This window comes from Phaenicophaeus curvirostris, chromosome 1 (genome assembly GCF_032191515.1).
Source record: "Phaenicophaeus curvirostris isolate KB17595 chromosome 1, BPBGC_Pcur_1.0, whole genome shotgun sequence".
NCBI classification, from domain to species: domain Eukaryota; kingdom Metazoa; phylum Chordata; class Aves; order Cuculiformes; family Cuculidae; genus Phaenicophaeus; species Phaenicophaeus curvirostris.
Genome location: NC_091392.1, coordinates 192,960,398 through 192,980,441, shown reverse-complemented (window position 1 = coordinate 192,980,441; position 20,044 = coordinate 192,960,398). Strand labels below are relative to the sequence as shown.

Here is a 20,044-nt window from a genome sequence, read left to right as displayed (position 1 = left end):
GGACTTTCTCTGGTCCACAGCTATGCTGAAATATAAAGTCCAAACCTGAACAAGAGTCTACTCGAGGCTTTACTAATGTGGAAGGAGGTCACACCTTACATGTCAAATTCCTGCGCATACATCTCAATGCATTAATTGTCCAACAGTCCTTTTTTTTTTTTGAGTGGTTTCATTGTGCAATAACATAACCAACACCCGATTCCTGATTGCTGCAGAATTGCTCCTACATCAGCTGTTCCATCTGCACTAGTGCTGCTGATGACTCCTCTTTAAGGAGGAACTTCTTCACGATGACAGTGGTGAGGCACTGGCACAGGTTGCCCATGGAAGTTGTGGATGCCCCATCCCTGGGAGTGTTCAAGGCCAGGCTGGATGAGTCCTTGAGCAGCCCAAGCTAGTGGGATGTGTCCCTGCCCATCGCAGAAAAACATTGGAAATAGATGATCTTTAACCCAAACTGTTCTATGATTCCATGATTAACTGTGTCATACCCTGCCCCCACCCCTCCTGAACTGCTCCTTCAATCCCAGTTCCAGCATGCAAAATAATTTAGCCAAACACAAGTGAAGGACACAGCACAAGATTATATGGATGAAATATGGTGCTGTACAGGCACTCAGATGGGATGGTCCTAATACCCCTTTCTACCCTTAAAACCCTCTTAACTGCAATAACATACCAGTTACGACTGTGGGAGGAAACTAGTATAGTAAATTTAAATTGCTTTTGGTATGTTTAAGGCAGGTTGGATCCTATGCAGAAGGGATGAAACAGCTCCTTCTCTCCACTGTACTGTGAGCTTGAGCAGACCTCAGCCCTTCTCCAACCCGGCAGCGCTGGGTCCGTGTGATGCAGAAGCTGTGAGTGGTATTGCTAGCTAAAACTGTGACCTTCTTTAAGAAATAGATCCACAGCCCAAGCTGAGTATAGGGGTTTTTTTTCACTGACTCCACTGAGATTTGGATCAAAGTTTTGGAAGGTGTCATCTCTACATGTCCAAAGAGCCTGAAGAGTCCTACTGGGGCTGGTGCAGAGATCAGTAACCCCTAAATGATATAGAAGATATATCAAAAAGTCAGTTAGTAGTCATCATCCAAGAAAATCCAAGAGGTAAAATGAGGATTCAAAAACTGGTGTCTCTTAGTTTATGCACTGCCCAGCAGAGATCTGGGCCAGACCACCTGAACATGGACATCTCAGTACCTGTGAGCAGGAGGTGAGTGTAAATTAATGAAATCTATGAATGAAAGAGGAAAAATCAACTTATTTATATAATCAGTGAATAAATACAATAGAATCACAGAATAGTTTGGGTTGGAAGATCATCTAGTCCAACCCTTCTGTCACAAGCAGGGACATCTTTCACTACATCAGGTTGCTCAAAGCCTGATCCAACCTGGCTTTGGGCACTTCCATGGAGGAGGAATCAACAACTTCTCTGGGCAATCTGCACCAGCATCTCACCACCCTCACAGTAAAGAATGTCTTTTTTATATCTAATCAAAATCTAGCCTTTTCCAGTTTAAAATCATTATCTCTCATCCTAACCCTACATTCCCTGATAAAAGAGTCCCCCCCCCATCTTCCCTGTAAGTGCACTTCAGGTACTGCAAGGCTGCAATAAAGTCTCCCTGGCGCCTTCTCTTTGCCAGGCTGAACAACATCAGCTGTCTCAGCACATCCTCACATAGGAGGTACTCCAGCTATCTTCATGGCCCTCCTCTGGACCTGCTCTAGGAGATCCATATCACCTCCTTCCACACGGTCTTATACTGAATATTATATACTAAGTCTTGAACACATCTGCAGCTTCCTAAGGGATGTCTCCACACCTGAAATGCAGCAGAAGGACAGAGCGTACACAGCAATCGCAGGCACAGTGATTCCACTCATTTCACATCAGAAGACATCCATGCAGCTTCTATACCAAGGGCATAGTCCCAAACCTGGACACTAACCAGACTCTGGTCTTGCACCAAGAAATAGTTATATGGGCTGGAACACGGTGTCTGCTGAAATCCAAAATTGAGACCAGGTTAAATCAGTCAGAACTGTTTGCATTCATTTTGAGAGCTTAAATTAAAATACGTCTCTATGTATTTCAGTGCTTACAGCTCTCTCTGATGTTAGAGCAAAGAAGCTATGAGAGTGGCCCATACAGCAGTGTACCACCTTCAGACATCCTTGCCCTTTCCATAACAGACATCCTTGCCCTTTCCATAACAAAATAGCAATACAAGCCTCTGTTCCCCCCCGATTTTGCATCATGTCAAAAGGCTCAGGCAAAAGCACCATGTCCTCACTTCTATACATCATTCAGTTTGACTTCCCACTGAATTTCCTTTTCAAACACCAGTATCACATGGTCAAAACCTGGTTTCTAGATCACAGCATTAACTTCTGGGAACATCCCTCCTTCCCAACAGGTGCTAAAAACTGATGATGCGCATGTTACTGCTGAAAGACTGCTAAACATGCCTGAAATGCCACTGGAAAATTGGACATTGAGATAGGAAGTGCTGGACAGACACACCTGACTGCAGCTCAAAGCAACAGCATGTTAAGTTTAAAGAAGCATCTTCCAGTTGTTCACTACCTGCTTTGCACATCACACCACCCTTGGTCTACACTGAAGCTAAGAGCCTCCTATAATTACTTAACTCCAGGAGCCAGGCTTTGCAAAAACTCACCAAAAGTGCTGCCAAGGTTTCAATGTGACTAGAGGTTCCAGCAGAAATCCAACCAGAAATACATCCTCTAAGTCAACAGATGTGGCTGTCTTTTCTGAGGTTTCCAGCCCTTGAAGCGACCAGGAAAAGACAAATCAAAACTGGTCACAAAAAAGAAACCTCATTTTCCTCTGTGGACAGGGATCAGCAGATTAGTTAGCTGCCCTAGAATGAGAAAAATGGGAACCATGGCAAATACGGCTGGGGAGGACCTCAAAAACCATCTGATCCAACCTGTGCTCTGGGCTCGGGTTAAATGATGGACCTTTGCACCTCTTCTGAAGGTTGGATAGCTTTCTGGAAGTGCTACAGCCAGTTGATGGCTGAAACAACCAAATCTATGTCATCCCAGAAGTCAGACTAGCTGAATGCAGCAGCGCCTTCCAGCCTTGTGCGTTATACACAGGTGTGGGAGCATTTCTACAAGACACAATAAAAATCACCTCTCCCCTTAGAGCAAATGGCACTGAGCTTTGCTCCAATGCGACTGCAATGCTGCAGCGCTGCCAGAGGCTTTTACCCCATTGGACAGAGGAAAAAGCACCACAACTTTCAATGACAGCATCTCCCCAGCTCTCTGCACAATAATGCTGCCAAAACCAGCCCCGGCTCTCCAGAGGGAACACGCTTTCCCTGTGTCCTCCCTCTCCCGGGCTGCTTGCCAACACATCCCTCTCTGGGAATTCTCTGCCTGAGTTGCCATAGCTACTGGCCAGCACCACAACAGGCTCTGCTGCTCATCTGAGACCGGTACGTTTGTCCCCTGGATGCACGGGGTGCCTGGTGGGAAGCTGTCACTCAGCCATGGCTCATCATCTTGAATATTGTGTTCAGTTCTGGGCCCCTCACCACAAGAAGGATGTTGAGGCTCTGGAGCGAGTCCAGAGAAGAGCAACGAAGCTGGTGAAGGGGCTGGAAAACAAGTCTTACCAGGAGCGGCTGAGAGAGCTGGGGTTGTTTAGCCTGGAGAAGAGGAGGCTGAGGGGAGACCTCATTGCTCTCTACAACTACCTGAAAGGAGGTTGTGGAGAGGAGGGTGCTGGCCTCTTCTCCCAAGTGACAGGGGACAGGACAAGAAGGAATGGCCTCAAGCTCCACCAGGGGAGATTTAGGCTGGACATTAGGAAAAAATTTTTCACAGAAAGGGTCATTGGGCACTGGCAGAGGCTGCCCAGGGAGGTGGTTGAGTTCCCATCCCTGGAGATGTTTAAAAGACGGGTAGACAAGATACTCAGGAACATGGTTTAGTGGCTGATAGGAATAGTTGGACTTGATGATCCAAGAGGTCTTTTCCAACCTGGTGATTCTATGATTCTATAATCAGCACCATTCAAACCCGACTCAGGGCTTTCCATACCTCCATAAGGTCTTGCACATGCCACCTCTTATCTTCCTCATCTTCCTCCAACTCAGACCTTTTGCATACATCCATTTTATATCCAAATAACAAGAGCACAAGGCATGGTCAAAATCCTGATCTGCAACACATCATGCTGGCCTTCACAAATTCAGCAAAGACAATTGCAGACTCATAGAAACATAGAATCATAGAATGGTTTAGGTTGGAAGAGACCCGAAAGATCATCTACTTACAACTGCTCTGGCATAGGCAGGGACATCCCACTAGGTCAGGTTACCCAAGGCCTCATCCAACCTGGCCTTGAACACCTTCCCTGGGCAACCTCTGCCAGTGACTCACCAACCTCACTGTGAAGAATTTCTTCCTTGTGTCTAATCTAAATCTTCCTCCCTCCAATTTAAAGCCATTTGCCCTCCTATGACATTCAGAGGCACCTGGACAGGCTGGAGAAGTGGGCCTGTGAGAACCTCCCTTCTGGCAATGTGCTCACAGCCCAGAAGGCCAACTGTATCCTGATTGCATCAAAAGAAGTATGGCCAGCAAGTCGAGGGAGATGATTCTGCCCCTCTATTCCTCTCTTTTGAGACCTCGCCTGGAGTATTGTGTCCCATTCTGGAATCCTCAGCATAAGAAGGATATCGAGTTGTTGGAATGGGTCCAGAAGAGGGCTAGAGGGATCATCAGAGGGCTGGAGCACCTCCTATACAAGGACAGGCTGAGAGAGTTGGGCTTGTTCAGCCTGGAGAAGAGAAGGCGCCAAGGATATCTTATAGCTACCTTCCAGTACCTGAAAGGGGCTACAAGAAATCTGGGGAGGGACTGTTCACAAAGGCTTGTAGTAATAAGACTAGGGGCAACGGATATAAACTATAGAGAGGCAGATTTAGACTAGACAAAAGGAAGAATTTCTTCACCATGAGAGTGGCAAGACACTGGAACAGGTTGCCAAGGGAAGTTGTGGCTGCTCCATCCGTGGAAGTGTTCAAGGCCAGGCTGGATGAGTCCTTGATTATCCTGATCTAGTGGGAAGTGTCCCTGCCCATGGCAGGGGGGTTGGAGCTAGATGATCTTTACGGTCCCTTCCAACCCAAATGATTCTATGATTCTGTGGTTGCTTTTCCCGTGCCCACTGCTGTGGTCACCCATCATAGAAAGCCACTAGGCTGGTCACACAGGACTTGTCCTTGGTGAAGCCATGCTGGCTGCCACTGATCACCACCATGTCCTCCAGGTGCTTTCACACAGCCACTGGGAGGATCTGCTGCATGATCTTCCCAGGCACAGAGGTGAGGCTGACAGGTCAGTAGTTCCCAGGATCGTCTTTTCTGCCCGTTTTAAAATGGGCATAATGTTGCCCTTCTTCCAGTTGATACCAGGGACTTCTCCTGATTGCCATGACTTTTCAAATATCATGGAGAGTGGCTTGGCAACCACATCTGCTCATTCCCTCAGGACTCTGGGATGCATCTCATCAGGTCCCATAGACTTATAAATGTTCAGGTTCCTCAAGGTGATCATGAACCTGATCTCCCCCTACAGTGGGAAGGGCTTTACACCCCTGGTCCCCTTGTTGTTGTGCACTGACCCAGGAGGTGTGAGGAGAATAGTCATCAGTTAAGACTGAGACAAAAAAGGTCCCAAGTACCTCAGCCTTCCCCTTGTCTGTTGATACAAGATCACTATTTTTATTTATCAGTGGGTGTATGTTCTCATTAACCTTCCTTTTCTGGTTGACATACCTAAGCCTTTCTTGTTAAGTTTTGCTTCCCTTGCCCAGTTCAGCTCCAGCTGCGCCTTGGCCTTCCTGACCACATGCTTACACAACTGGGCTGTGTCCCCGTACTCTTCTCAGGTTCCCTGTCCCCGCTTGCACTGCCTGTGCGGTTCATTCTTGCTCTTCAGTTTAACCAGCAGGTTTTGACTCAGCCACATTGGTCTTTTCCTGATTTCCTACATCTGGGGGACAAAGTGCTCTTGCACTCTTTGGAAAGCATCCTTAAATATTTGCCAGCTCAGGGACCATTTCCCAGGGAGTCCTCCTAACTCCTTGAAGAGATGGAAGTTTGCTTTCCTAAAATTTAGGGTCCTGACTTTACTCCTCGCCTGTCCCATATCCCTCCAAACCTTGAACTCCACTGGTTTGTGATCACTGCAGCCCAGGCTGCCTCCAATCTTGACGTCACTGATGAGCTCACTTGCATTGGTGACTTCCAGGTCCAGTGTTGCATCCCCTTGGGTGGGGGTGGCTATTCCTTGGGTGAAGTGACACGGCCTGATTGACAAGCCTAGAGCAATGTGGGTGACCCATAGATGATTCGTATTGCATTGCTATGTGTACAACTTTTCACATTGCTATTATCAGTAGAATTGTGCTGCGTGAGAAAGCATTTCATGGCTGGCATTATCAGCAGAATCAGGCTGTGCCACCTTAACTGTACCTTCTCAAATATACAAAGAGACAAGAAAACTATCAACACCCTGGCTGAACAATGAGCACGAACATGGATGCTGTGTGAAAGAGAGGAGCTGTGCAGCAATGTTGCATCTCTGCAGCCCCTTAGCTTAAAGAGATATACAGGTGTTTCTTCCTCTCCTCTCCTGGAACCTTGGCCACATTCTGGGAGGAGTGAGGGTGGTAAGCAGCAGGGGCCAGATTCTGCTTTTTGGGGTGATGTAATTTGTTTGTTCAATGGAATAAAAGCTAAGCCCCTCAGAGCAATGATCAGAGACCTCACCCATGAGTGAATGCACTGCATGGGGACCCCAACTGCTGGGACAACCACTCAAAATCATCACTTTAAAAAAAACGGGGGCTCCCCAGAGACTGTGGATCTAGATGATGAAGAAGCAATTGGTGACATATCTTAATCACTAAACTTATTCCTTTGTAGTAATTATTCGATGCATTGTCTTTAAAAGCTGTTACTGCTAACTTCTTGTTGATTACTACTAATCATTTATTACCTTTCTTGCTCTAATACATTGAGTAAAACTTAGTTTCACAGAGTATTTGAAAGTTTGGGATTTTACGCTGATTTTGCTTTGTGGTAAAAGTGGTAAAACAGCTGGGTTAAGAAGTTATTTTTAGCGGACGCTAGGAGTCTCCTGGATTGCCTAAAGCTTGCTGTGCTGCTTTTCCAGCAGATAAAACAAGGGCTCGTCCGGGATTTGAACCCGGGACCTCTCGCACCCTAAGCGAGAATCATACCCCTAGACCAACGAGCCGACACAATCAATGAACTCACACTTGTGGAGAAGGAAAAAAAATCAGACTTTTCCCTCCAATTCTCCCTTTAGTTGTAATAATACACTGACAGAGCGTTTCCTCTCTTGCACTGGCAGTAAAGTGTGGCTCAGGCTGCAGAAGAGTTTGCAAGATGTTGAGCATCCTTTCAGTCTCCTGCTGGGGCTCAGGGTGACGGAGATCTACAGTTGAAATGGATGTGAGAAGGAAAAAGGACACCCCCCTATCCCACCACCCCTATAATATAACGGCATCCTGAGGGCACCTGCAGATTGTCCTGGAAGGTCTCAGCCAACAAACCAATCATCAGCCCCACTGCTGCCCAAGCCTGGGAATAGGACGAGTCAGGATTCGTGTCCCTGCCTGGGTTTCCATCCCCTCTCAGCATGATGCATTGATTTCTTTCAGGCAAAGCTGCCTGCTCGAGCGCAGATGCGCACACACTTCAAGGTGAAAGGCAAAGGGAAATGTGGGAGGAAGCCTGAAGCTCAGCAGTCAGGGCTGATTCTGAAGGATTTCCTTCTCCTGTGTCTGGATAACATCTCCCCTTGTCATTCACCCAGCACCCCAGACACAAAATTGCGGTTTCTTTACTACACGGGACTGGCCTGGCCAGCTTCAGCTTCCAAAGGCCAATTTTTTAGCTGGTCTAACGGGATTTCTGGAAAACCAAAATTGTCCAGCTCTCCAGAAAAGTATCCACTCTAGGTTGTCTTCTCATCTTTGCTTTGGAAGAAATATATTGAATCCCCTTCTCTGGGAGATGAGCTCTCTGCCCATCTTCCCTCCAACCTATGTGACCCTTATCTTATGTAGCTGACTTGGTGGAAAGGAATCAGAATTAAAAGGACAAAGTGGAGGAAAACATCAACTAATTCACCTAATAATTGATTTCACACAATTATCGTTTAATTGACAGCTAGCTCTTACACACAGGAGTACCACAAGAAGCATATTTATTCAAGGGGAGCAAGGTTGGGATGAGCACGAAAAGGAAATACTATGTCAGCTCTAGGGTATGAGCTTTTAATCCAACAAGAGAGCAGGGATCCTGTAAGAGAACTTGATGGTCCTGCGAGGCTTTGGAGAGAGAAAGGAGATCCAGTCTGGGATTTGGGCTACATAAAGACCCCAGTACCAATGCCAACATTCTTAGAAATCAATAGGGCTACTCCTAAGAGCAGAATAACCTTGCCATTCATAATTAATATACAGCTCCACTCCAGAAGGCCACGGTTTTCTTTAAACAATACCTTCATTTCCCCCCCACCCCCCGCCCCTTTCTGTGCTAGATAAGCAGCAAAGCACCTGCACAGCCCCACATACCCTCAATGCTTTCAGAGAACAAGAAAAGAAAAGCAGCAGCCAAACAACCTTTGCAGGGCACCAGTGACCTTGCGAAGTATTTCAGTGAGAAATCTCTGGCTGCTTTCCAAGACAGCACCTGCAAGGTTGGGCAGATATACACTGTGCAAGAGCTGATTGACATGGAGAGGATGTTGTCATGCAGGAGAAAGCTGACTGCAGTCAGTAGGAATCCTATGGATGGATGCAGGGCAGGGCTGCTGGGAGCAAGCCCGCAGCTCACAACAGCCTGGATCTCCTTGCCTGTACGGTGGAGACGGAGTAACCAAGGATGAAATGGTTCATTTACAGTCCTGTGTTAGTATTGTTAGAGTCAAAACCAGATGAATGTAAAGCCTGGTGTTAGGCAACCATGGACCAGCCAAACAGTAACGTTTTACAAATCTGCTGGCAGCATGGGCAAGCTGGGAGATGGTTTCATGATAGCAAAATGACAAATAGAAGTGCCCATCAGGGATGTTATTTTGTGGTCCTGAATTACAGCCTGGAAGAGGTACTGCAGTGAGTCCCTGCAGATGGAGACAGACAGGGATGCCTGGGACCTCAGGCCATACCCCAGTGTCAGCCCATCCCTGCATGGGGTGTGCTACTCATCACCTCTTTGTTTTGCACCACACAGCACCATCCCCAGCTGCACATCCGGTGTGGGCTGTGAAGCAGGAATATTTGCTTCCCTGCTCTACTGCACAGTGGTGTAAAGTGTTTTCTGAAACAAGCTGCTCCCCCAGGATCCCCATATCCTCACCGCTGGGTAATTCAGCTTATTTCAAGAAGCTGTGGTGATTTTTACCACTAGAGCCAGCCCTCCTCTTTCTAGGCACGAGCAATACATCATTTCAGATAACACACCTATCAGCTTGAGAACCTCAAATGCATCCTCCTTTGCAATACTGAATTACAGCTCCACAAAAAAAACCAAACACAAAAAAAACCCAATTTTTTTTTTTTTTTTTTTTAAATAGCAGCCTCCCCACCTCCCCAGCACCAAAACACCCTGTTGTGCAGTCTCAACAGCACAGCTTGCAGTTGGGTCCCCAAAGCAGCAGGAGTCTCTCTGCATGCATACTGTGACTGCAAAGTGCTGAGAGGTCCCTTCAGGTGAACGCACTGTTTGAGCAAAAGAAGTTATTAATAGAAAGCAAAATGTATTTGCTACATAACATCTGCAGCATTGGACTTGGGGAACAGAGACAAGATGGAGGTTAAAGCAGTAACTTGGTGAACAGCTTGGATGGTATGTGTGCATATGTGTGTATATATATAGATAGATTAAAAAAAAAAAAAAGAAGGACATTGGACGGATACCCAGAGTGCTGAGAAATAATCAAGAAAAATAAAACTTCCACCCTATAAAATTTCTAAAACTGCCTTTCCCGCGCTGGCTGGTTCTAATGGTCATTCTAGCGGGACAGTATCCATGCTCTTGTCATGGTGCAACAGGGTTTATTTGAAGATACCAGGATTAGTGCTACGAGTTAAATGCAAAGAAAAGCAAGATTGATGTAGGACAGAGTGGAGAAGTACTTAGTAAGTGAAGGCTTATTCAGCTGGTAGGAGACAGGAAAAGCAAAAGTTACGTTCTAAATGCGACATAAGACAAATTTACAATGGATGTTTGTGATTTATTTGGCAAAGGAAGGACAGGGAAAGTCCTGCTGTCTAAATTAGCTGATACCTCTTCTCTTTATTTACTGTTTGTGTTACAGTAGTAGCCTGAAACCACCAAGTGAAACTGGGGTCTGCTCTACAGCATCTGCTCCTGCATCCAGGAGAAGCTCGTGGTCTGAACAGATATGGCAGTGACTGAGAAGAGAGAGAGAGAGATGTTTGATATCCTTTGATATGATAACTGACTTAGCAGACAAAAAAAAAGTGAAAATCTATCTAGTTTCAGTAACGCATTGGATACAGGGCCATGTGGGAAATTATTAATTAATCCACTAAATACAAACATCTGCAGAACGGGAAACTGGGCAAGGGAAATGAAAATGATGAGTGTTGGAAGGCTGAGCTGCAACTTAGAAGGAGGTTAGCAGTGTTTAACATTTTTAATGTTGACTTTGGCACAAAAAAGTAGGGCAACACTGATGAGACTTCCTAATGACACAATATTGTAGGTGGTACCAATACGGAGGAGGATTAGGATGTTGCAGAGGAAGAAAGGTATTGACCTTAACTGTTGTGTTCAAAATGGGATGAAAATTATTAGTACTAAACTCTAGGCCCAATACTAATCACTAGGTTTTGCTATGGAATAAGAGCTCCGAAGCTGTAACTTGCTGTGAAGGAAAATGACACCAAGGTCCTGGTTATCAAAAGGTGAGGGATTCATAATGCATCTGTGATGCCCACAAACGTGACACGTGAGTCTCAGTAGAAATGGGAACTTTATCTCTAAAGCACAACAGTCTGCATCTGGGTTTCAGAAATAGTGATTTCATGTAGGAAGAGTTGGAGAGAAATGGTTGATACAGGGAGTACAGAGGAGACTAAATAACATTGACTTGCTAGCTACAGAGCCAAACTATGTGGATATTGTACTTGGAGACACTGGGCAGTGACCTCTAGACAGGAGAAAAGCACCAACTTCAACCCAACACCGACAGAACACCAAACTATAACCTGTTCATTGACTCAGACTGGAAATGAGATGATGGTTATAAACCATCAAAGACTGATGGTCATCCTAGAACACCCTTCCAGCTGGCATCGTGCAACTAAAAACTTACTATTTCTAGGACACAGCCTTGGGCATTAGTTGTAAAGAGTAAAAAAATGTGTACTTATGATTGGACTTCCTGGTTCAAAGGGTCCCATACAGTTCCTTGTGCTTAAAGATCCTTGCTGAGGTGACACAGTGGAGCAGGAGCAGAGGAAATATTGCTCAAGTACATTGACTCCATCACCTAAATGCCACCTCCATCTTTTCCTCCTGCTCCATTCTATTCTATGGCATGCACAGCCCAGCTCCAGCTGCAGCAAAATTCAGTATTGCCTACACTGTGGACCAGCTCCTCATTGACTTTTGGAGGTGGATGTTGTACACCTTTGTGTGATTTCAGGGAATATGTTGGCAAATACTCCAACTCAGAGATGCTACCAGCCTTTCTCAGCTGATGGACTATACTAGAGGAGATCAAGATGTAGAGTGTGGCAGGATAACTGCTTGTCTTCAACGCTCATCTCCAGCCTCTTTGTGTCTTAGTAAATACAAGGGCTTCCTCCACATATGGTTGTTACTGACTCATACCACCAGCCCTTGTAGTATCACCAGACGTTGTGTCTCCTCCTGCCCTGCTGCTAAAGGTACCTATCAAGTAACTGCTGAGCAAGAGCTCAGTCTTAGCCAAAGCTGCCAAACATTTCTTTGAATAGCCCTCTCTGCATGGAAGAAAACATCCTGCCCCTTCCCTTCCAGCTGAGAGCAAAATTGGATCCATTTGCCTATAGAGGTTACTCTAATGGCACTCTCATCCAAATTGGGAGTTTGTAGCTGAAATGACACTGGGAAATGAAATCTGCCTAGGTATGTCCTCTGGCACTGGAGCCTGGGACAGCCCATATTCATACTATTAAACCCTTTTAGCCCCAAAACAAGGTGGTCGCACCCAAGCTGCTTGTTGGGGTCTGCTCTTGGCTCATACCCATGCTTAAACCCAGCCTGGGAAGCAAGCTAAGGAGTGTTTCAACAACTGAAGAGTGTGGATGACCATGTTCCTATACCCAGGAACATGTTATAGAACAGGGTAATTTACTAATACATATGGATTAGATAAAAAATTCAGAAGGCAATGGAAAATTTTGCACTAAGTCTGGCAGATCTGACAGTGCTAACAGTGTTACTGTGTGTCTCACCAAGGTGGGACACGTTCCCCATTGGAGATTTTCAAGAACGGCTTAGATAAAATCAACCCGGTGTGGTCTAGATACATCATGCTCTTCACCAGAAATGGGATGTGGACCAGATGATCTTGGGAGGTCCTTCCAGCCCTACGTTTCTACAACTATAATGACAGAATATAAATTCCCTGCCCTCCTGTAGCTCACTCTATCCCTCCTGCGTGGGCATCCCTTCCTAAATTTTCTCCTTTGTATCTCAGAAAACCACGCAGCAAGTCTCCAGCACTGACTCATTCATCTCTATAGCTACTACAAATTCTCATTTGCTCCACATCTTTAGTACCTCCAGGGCTTGAGATGAATGTCAGCATGTTAGCAACAGGCAATTCATTAATACTAGAGACAGTCCAAAATTCTCCATTGAGGCCTTTCTTGATTCGTTTCCTCTGACAGGAAAGGAAATTGGTGGAGTAACAACCAGTTTTGGTAAAAAAAAAAAAATAAACCTTTTTTTGATGAAGAACTAGAAACCTAGATTTCATATTACTTCTCTGAGGAAAATTCATTGTCTTTACTGCTCATTTTGACACTCTGCAAAGGGGGTGAAATTTCCCCTTTCCCTTTTATATCTATTTTTCTCCAGGGGAAAAAAAAAAAGGTTAACAAAAGGAGAAGAATGCAAGACAAAGAAAAGTAAGGTAAAAAACCACACCCAGGAAACACCTCATTCTAATATTTTTCCACAATTTTCAAATAAATATGGAAAACATTTATTCTCCTTCTTCCATTTTTGCCAAACGTGCTTCTAATTTTTCCACTTCCACCAGCAAATACCATTGTCTGCACATTTTATCACCTGCTCTCTCTGGTCCCAGCTCCCCAGGGTCAACCCCAGCCCCCTCCATCCTTTGGCTCAGTAGAAAAGAGCTTTTCCCATTCCTTTCAGGAGTTCAGGGGGTAAAATCCCCTCCTAAGCAACAAGTACTGGGGTCACTAGAGCCCAATACAGATAAATCCCTCGATCATGCTACCAGATCCTCCTACAGGACACCAGATAACCAAAAATAAAGGGCTCCATCCAGCAGCAACAGCTGAAAAGCACCCCCTGCTGCATCCTGACTCTTATATACAAGTCAGGTCAGCCACATAAACCTACTATTCCGATTTATTAAAGGATTCCCTGGTCTTTACCTTGTCCCTCGGTGTCCACGGGCCATCATGAGATGCAGGACTGCAAAGAAGAGAGGGGTGAACGGAGACACAATCTGCCCCTGCATTCGTGCTTGGGCAGCACATGCTTTAGGGAGGGCAACTGAGGCAAGAAACACCTCAGTGTCAGAACCCATGTCACACCCAGTCACAGTGCTGGCTTCCAGCGCCTTGACCTCAGAAGAACAGCAGAATCATACCCCATAGTTGCATTTTGACTGTTGTTCCAGCCCCATTGAGCTGTATAGGCGCTCAGGGAGGTCACTCAGCACCTCTGCCTCACTTTCCTCACAGTCAAGAGGAATAGTCATAGGGCACTACTTGGCAAGCAGATGCCACAACTTCATCACCTTCAAACCTATTTGCTACTGATGGCTTCAAAGCATACATTGCCTTAACTTAACCTTTGGAGACCATTAGGAATGAAAGTGTTTCCCTTGGTTTATTTGGGCATAAGTACATAAATAAAACACACACACATATATAAAGATTTAATATATATATAAAATAATAAATATAAATAAATAAAAATAAATGTAAATAAATGTAAATACTATTAATAAAGAATATAAATAATATAAATAAATCCTATTTATACTGCAGGATCTCTGGGCACAGGTAGTCTCTTGCAGACACGCACAACCCTGGTGTTGCTGCTCCAGCCTCACTGAAGGCTTCTGGACTTAAATGCTAATGCAAACAAATCATCCATCCCTTGAGCTAGGAGCAGCCTCCATGCTCCAAGGGCATCACGGCCTCTGCTTTGTAGGTCTGGGCAGATCTGGGAGGAGGTCACAGGCACACAGTCTCTGCAATATTAATTTGTCTTGGTATAAAGAGATCAGAAAAGGGAATTCCTTCCCTCCCTCTGATGACTTTGGGATAGTTGCTTACTCTGTCCCATACTCTGTTCCCTCACTTGGAAACAATACTTACGGGGACAGAGTGAGTTTAAAAAACCATTACCAGCAAGCTCTTTAGTTTCACTGAGGAATTGCTTCCCAGCCTTGGAGCATCACATTACACTGATTTGCAGTGGTGGCAGAGGACTGTAAGGAAATCTGCCCTGCTCTCTGCTGCTGGGGACCCTTCATACAAGCACAGCAAAGACCGTGGAAGACAAGCCCCATGTGAACCATCCTTGCTCCTTGCTGGCCAAAGGTCACTAGCAGATGGGTGCCTGCTGGGTGGCCCAAAAGGTTGCCCATCCAGGCTGTGGAGTTCCATTCTTGGAGATGTTTGAAACACACCCTGCAGGGACTCCTGTGAGCAGCAAGGTTCTTGATAGTAACGGGGATTTGGAGAATTTAGCTTTTAGGAAGAACCCAAACAATAATCAACACTTAGAAGATGCCTATTTTGAACAGAAAATGAGAACAATTAGCCACAACATCACTTATGCATTAATGAAGAGGCGCTTATGTTCCAAGGCTGAACATCACAGTAAACACTTCTCTTGCAATATGCTGCAAGGGAGAAACACATGGAAGTAGGGGAGCAGATCAGGACTCCAGGGGAAAAGAGAAGCCCTAAGGGTACCATGAAAGACGAGGAGCAACACAAGAAGTATTGAAGCCTTCAAGTTCCTCTTGGGTTCAACAGCTGAGCTGACCTAACCACTTTGTCTGGGGAGGAAACTCATATCAGTCTGTCCTGCTGCAACAGCATCCATACGAATTTGCTGGAGCAGACAGGAGGGATGGTAAATGGAGGGATGGGAGGGTGAGCAATCTGCATTTAAATATGCAAGTATATAAGTCCAATTATCCTTTCCACCCACGGAAAAGAGCAAGGCAACAGCTCCCCGGCTCTAGAACATGTTTTTGCTTTAGTCCTGCAATCACTGAGCCCAGACAAAAAGCTCAGTCAAAAATCACAGCTGGCCAAAACAGATTAAAGGACTGTGTCACCTTGGGAAAACCTTTCTCCACACTCTCCTCTCCTGCAAAGTAGAGACCCCAAAAATCCCTGGCCATTTTCTTATGTCTCAACCACTGCCATCACACCTGGATGCACTGAGTCCACAGCATCACTCGCATCGTCAGCAAGAAGCAGAGCTGATGCTGAACTACAGCAAAAATCAAAATCTCCACTGCTTGAACCTATCCCACCGGGGGACACAGGAAAGATGATTGCCAGGTTTGCTGTGCCACACAGTCACTGCTGGGACAAAGAAGTCAAAGCCCAGGTTCATTTTACATCTGCATGAATCTACTATCTGTTTGATGGCAGGGTGTCACCTCCATATCACAGAATCACAGAATCACAGAATCACAGACTAGTTTGGGTTGGAAGGGACCTTAAAGATTACCTGGTTCCAACCCCCAAATCTCCCTAGGGAAGAAAATCAATCATTCAAAGGCATAAACACCTTTGCATTCATGTAGGTACAGGGAGAAGCAAAAAGGCTCCAATTACACTTTTGTCACAACAAACCCCAGCTTTGCTCTCTGCTGCCTTCACCTCAGCCTCAGTGACGACGGGCTCTGCCAAAGAAAGCTCTGGAAAAAACCATCGCAGCAAATCCTCCTTACAACTGTACGTGCAGGGCAGCCACCCCATCACTTTTATTTCGTATTCCCGACACATCCAGCCCTTTTTACTCAGACAAGAAATAACAACGGCAATCTCGCCACAAGGAGTTTCGCGCTCCGAATCCCAAATGGGGTTTCTTCCCGGGGTGAAATAAGGGCACCCTCTTTCTAGCCCGGGGTGGGAGGATGACGGGGGGAGCCCGAGGGATGTGCCACCCCCTGCGGCGCTGCGTTAAACATGGCAGCATCGAAGGCTGCCCCACCCAAGCGGCCTAGGACACGCACCGCCCGCATCCCACCGCGGTCCCGGGGTCGCTTTGTCTCTGGGATGTCATCTGCCTGGGATGTTGCGTGGGATCCTCCCGCGTGCGGGAACCCCGTCTGCGCGAGAGGGGATGCGGGATGCCGGGATGTGGGATAAAGGATGCTGGGATGCAGGATGCTGGGATGCAGGATGCGGGATGCGGGATACTGGGATGTGGGATGCGTGATGCAGGATGCAGGATGAGGGTTGCGGGATGCAGGATGCGGGATGCTGGGATGCGGGATGCTGGGATGCTAGGATGTGGGATGCAGTGGGGATGTGAGTTTCTGGGCTATCAGGGACTCGCGCGTCCCAGGAAAGAGACCCAAACCTTCCCTTGCCGAAAGCCAAGCAGGTGGTGGCCACCTCTGAATTTTGGGGTACAGTGACAGACACCCGAATCTGCTCCAAACCCACCCGACAAAAAGCACCCGTGGATTCACCACCCGCACGCACCCACTCACGCCCCTCCAACGACACCAACACAGGCGAGGAATCTTTAAGGACACCCCCGGGCAGGACATCAGCATCAGCATCCCTAAAACGCTTCTCGGCCGCATTCTCCCACCTTCCAGGGCGGGATGTGCGCCCCGGGATGGGACCGCGGACGGGCTGGCGAGGAGCTCGGGGGTCGGGATGGAGGGGGTCTCACCTGTAGGACGAGCTGACCCCCGCCGCCACCTCCTCCTTGATCTGCCTGTTGAGAGCATCGGCGGCAGCGCGGCCCCTGCCCGGCTCCGGCGGCTGCCCGCCCGCCTCCTCCGCCTTCTTCCGACCCTTCTCTCTCCCATCCCCGGCCCGCACCGCTTTGGGAAACTCATCCTCCACCTCGAGGTCTTCCTCCTTCTTCTCGGGGAGCACCTTGCGGCGTTTCTCCTGAGCCGGTTTCTCCGGGGAACCGCGGTCCAGGGCGAGGACGGGGGAAGGTCCCGGTTTGGGGATCCAGGGATGGTCACCCCGCTTGGGGATGGGCCAGGCACGGAAATCCTTCTGGTACTGCGTCTCCTTCTCGAAGGGCGTATCCGAGGGCTGGTACTCGCTCTTGGGTTTGCAGCTCGGCTCCGGGCGCTGCACCTTCCAGGGCTTGTAGTCGTGTCGCATCACCGAGTCGGCGGGGGGTGAGGCGTGCGGGGCCGGGCCGGGCCGGGCGGGACCGGGAGCCGGCTCCGCCGCCGCCGCCGCCGCTGCGGGCTCGCCGCCGGGCTGGGTGTCGATGGGGGCGGCGGGGCGCGGCGCGGCGGGATGCTCGGTGGCCTCCGAGTACTTGGTGAAGACGAGAGGGACGGCGATGTCCGCCTTGTCCAGCTGGTTCCAGAACCGGGCGATGCAGCACGCGCGGGTGATGCAGGGCCACGCCATGGCGGCCCCGCGCCACCGCACCGCCGCACCGGCCCCGGCCCCGGCCCCGCCGCACAACGGGACGGGGGGGCGGAGCCTCGGGGGGGCGGGGCCGCGGCGGCCCTGCGGTGAGGGGGCGGGGCCTCGGGAACGGGGCGGGGCCTCGTGTGGAGGGGAGGGACCGTGATGGGCGGAGCCTCGGGTGTGGAGGTGAAGGGAGGGGCGGGGCCTCATGGAATCATAGAATCACCAGGTTGGAAGAGACCCACCGGATCATCAAGTCCAACCATTCCTACGTCCCTGAGCACCTTGTCCACCCGTCCCTTAAACACCTCCAGGGAAGGGGACTCAACCGCCTCCCTGGGCAGCCTGGTCCAATGCCCAATGACCCTTCCCGTGAAATTTTTTTCCTAATATCCAGCCTAAACCTCCCCTGGTGGAGCTTGAGGCCATTCCCTCTTGTCCTGTCCCCTGTCACTTGGGAGAAGAGGCCAGCACCCTCCTCTCCACATCCTCCTTTCAGGTAGTTGTAGAGAGCAATGAGGTCTCCCCTCAGCCTCCTCTTCTCCAGGCTAAACAACCCCAGCTCTCTCAGACGCTCCTCATAAGGCCTGTTCTCCAGCCCCTTCACCAGCCTTGTTGCTCTTCTCTGGACTCACTCCAGAGCCTCAACATCCTTCTTGTGGTGAGGGGCCCAGAACTGAACACAGTATTCGAGGAGCGGTCTCACCAGTGCAGGGTACAGAGGGAGAATAACCTCCCTGGACCTGCTGGTCACGCGGTGCCTCGACTGAAGGGGGCGGGGCTTCTCATGGAAGGGGAGGGACTGTGATAGTGGGCGTGGCCTCTGGGATGGCGGGGGTCGTGGGGGGCGGGGCCTCACTGAGGATGTATGGGGGTTGGGGCGTGGCCTCGTGAGGAACGGGGCGTGGTCTCATACGGAGGGGCGTGTTCACCCATGGAGGAGCCGCGGAGAGGGGCGTGGCCTCGACTGAACGCGCGGGGCCTCACGATACAATGGGGGCGTGGCCTGGCCATGAGGGGCGTGGCCTCGCGGGGCCGCCGGCGGGGAGTTGGGGGTCCGCGGGTGTGAGCGCACGTCCCCCCGCAGGCGGGCACACGCCTGCACTCGAGTGCACTCACGCGTCTCTGCACACACCCCTCTGCTTGTGTGCACACTCACACCCCAGCACAGAAACGTGCAAGGCATCCCTCTGCATGCATGCACACACACACATACCCCTGCACTCACCTCCATAACCTTGCAAGTTACACCCTTGCATGGATCCACACACATCCCACCCCAGCACATGCTCGTACAAAGCATACCCCTGCACGTGTGCACACGGGTGCATAATCATGCACTCACACGCTTCCGCACACATGCCATGCACACTACTGCAGGCATGCACACACACGCACGCTCACACCCCTGCACACACCCCTGCGAGTCATGTCCCTGTGTCGCAGTCGGGGCAATCCACGACACGTAGAAGTTGTGGGCAAAAGGACCACCTTTATTCATTTTACAAGACTTTTTATACCCCTTCCCAAGCTGCGCGTCCATGCACGATTTGTTTAGCTAAAAACCGACAGTTCATAAATCATAGAATCATAGAATAACCAGGTTGGAAGAGACCCACCGGATCATCAAGTCCAACCATTCCTATCAAACACTAAACCATGCCCCTTAGCACCTCGTCCACCCGTGCCTTAAACATTTCCAGGGATAGGGACTCAACCACCTCCCTGGGCAGCCTGTTCCAGTGCCCAACGACCCTTTCTGTGAAGAATTTTTTCCTAATGTCCAGCCTAAACCTCCCCTGGCAGAGCTTGAGGCCATTCCCTCTTGTCCTGTTCCCTGTCACTTGGGAGAAGAGGCCAGCACCCTCCTCTCTACAACGTCCTTTCAGGTAGTTGTAGAGAGCAATGAGGTCACCCCTCAGCCTCCTCTTCTCCAGGCTAAACAACCCCAGCTCTCTCAGCCGCTCCTGGTAAGACCTGCTCTCCAGCCCCTTCACCAGCTTCGTTGCTCTTCTCTGGACTCGTTCATAAATAGATGACTCCTTCTCAGTTGTAACTTCATAACTGGGTGATTCCACCTGCGGCCTGGCAGCTTCC

General features: G+C 48.7%; 1 protein-coding gene and 1 non-coding gene across 2 annotated transcripts in view; both read right to left on the bottom strand.

Moving 5' to 3' along the window:
- MAP6 (microtubule associated protein 6) overlaps positions 1-17,984 on the bottom strand; it is a 40,023-nt gene extending 22,039 nt beyond the window's left edge. Inside the window, exon 1 of the mRNA XM_069883364.1 lies at positions 17,238-17,984. Within this exon, the coding sequence (XP_069739465.1) occupies positions 17,238-17,944 (707 nt within the window). The 5' untranslated portion in view covers positions 17,945-17,984. The remainder of the gene's footprint in view (positions 1-17,237) is intronic.
- TRNAP-AGG (transfer RNA proline (anticodon AGG)) lies at positions 7,243-7,314 on the bottom strand. The gene has a single exon. It is a non-coding gene; the product is annotated as a tRNA-Pro (tRNA).
- Positions 17,985-20,044: the final 2,060 nt, after the last annotated feature.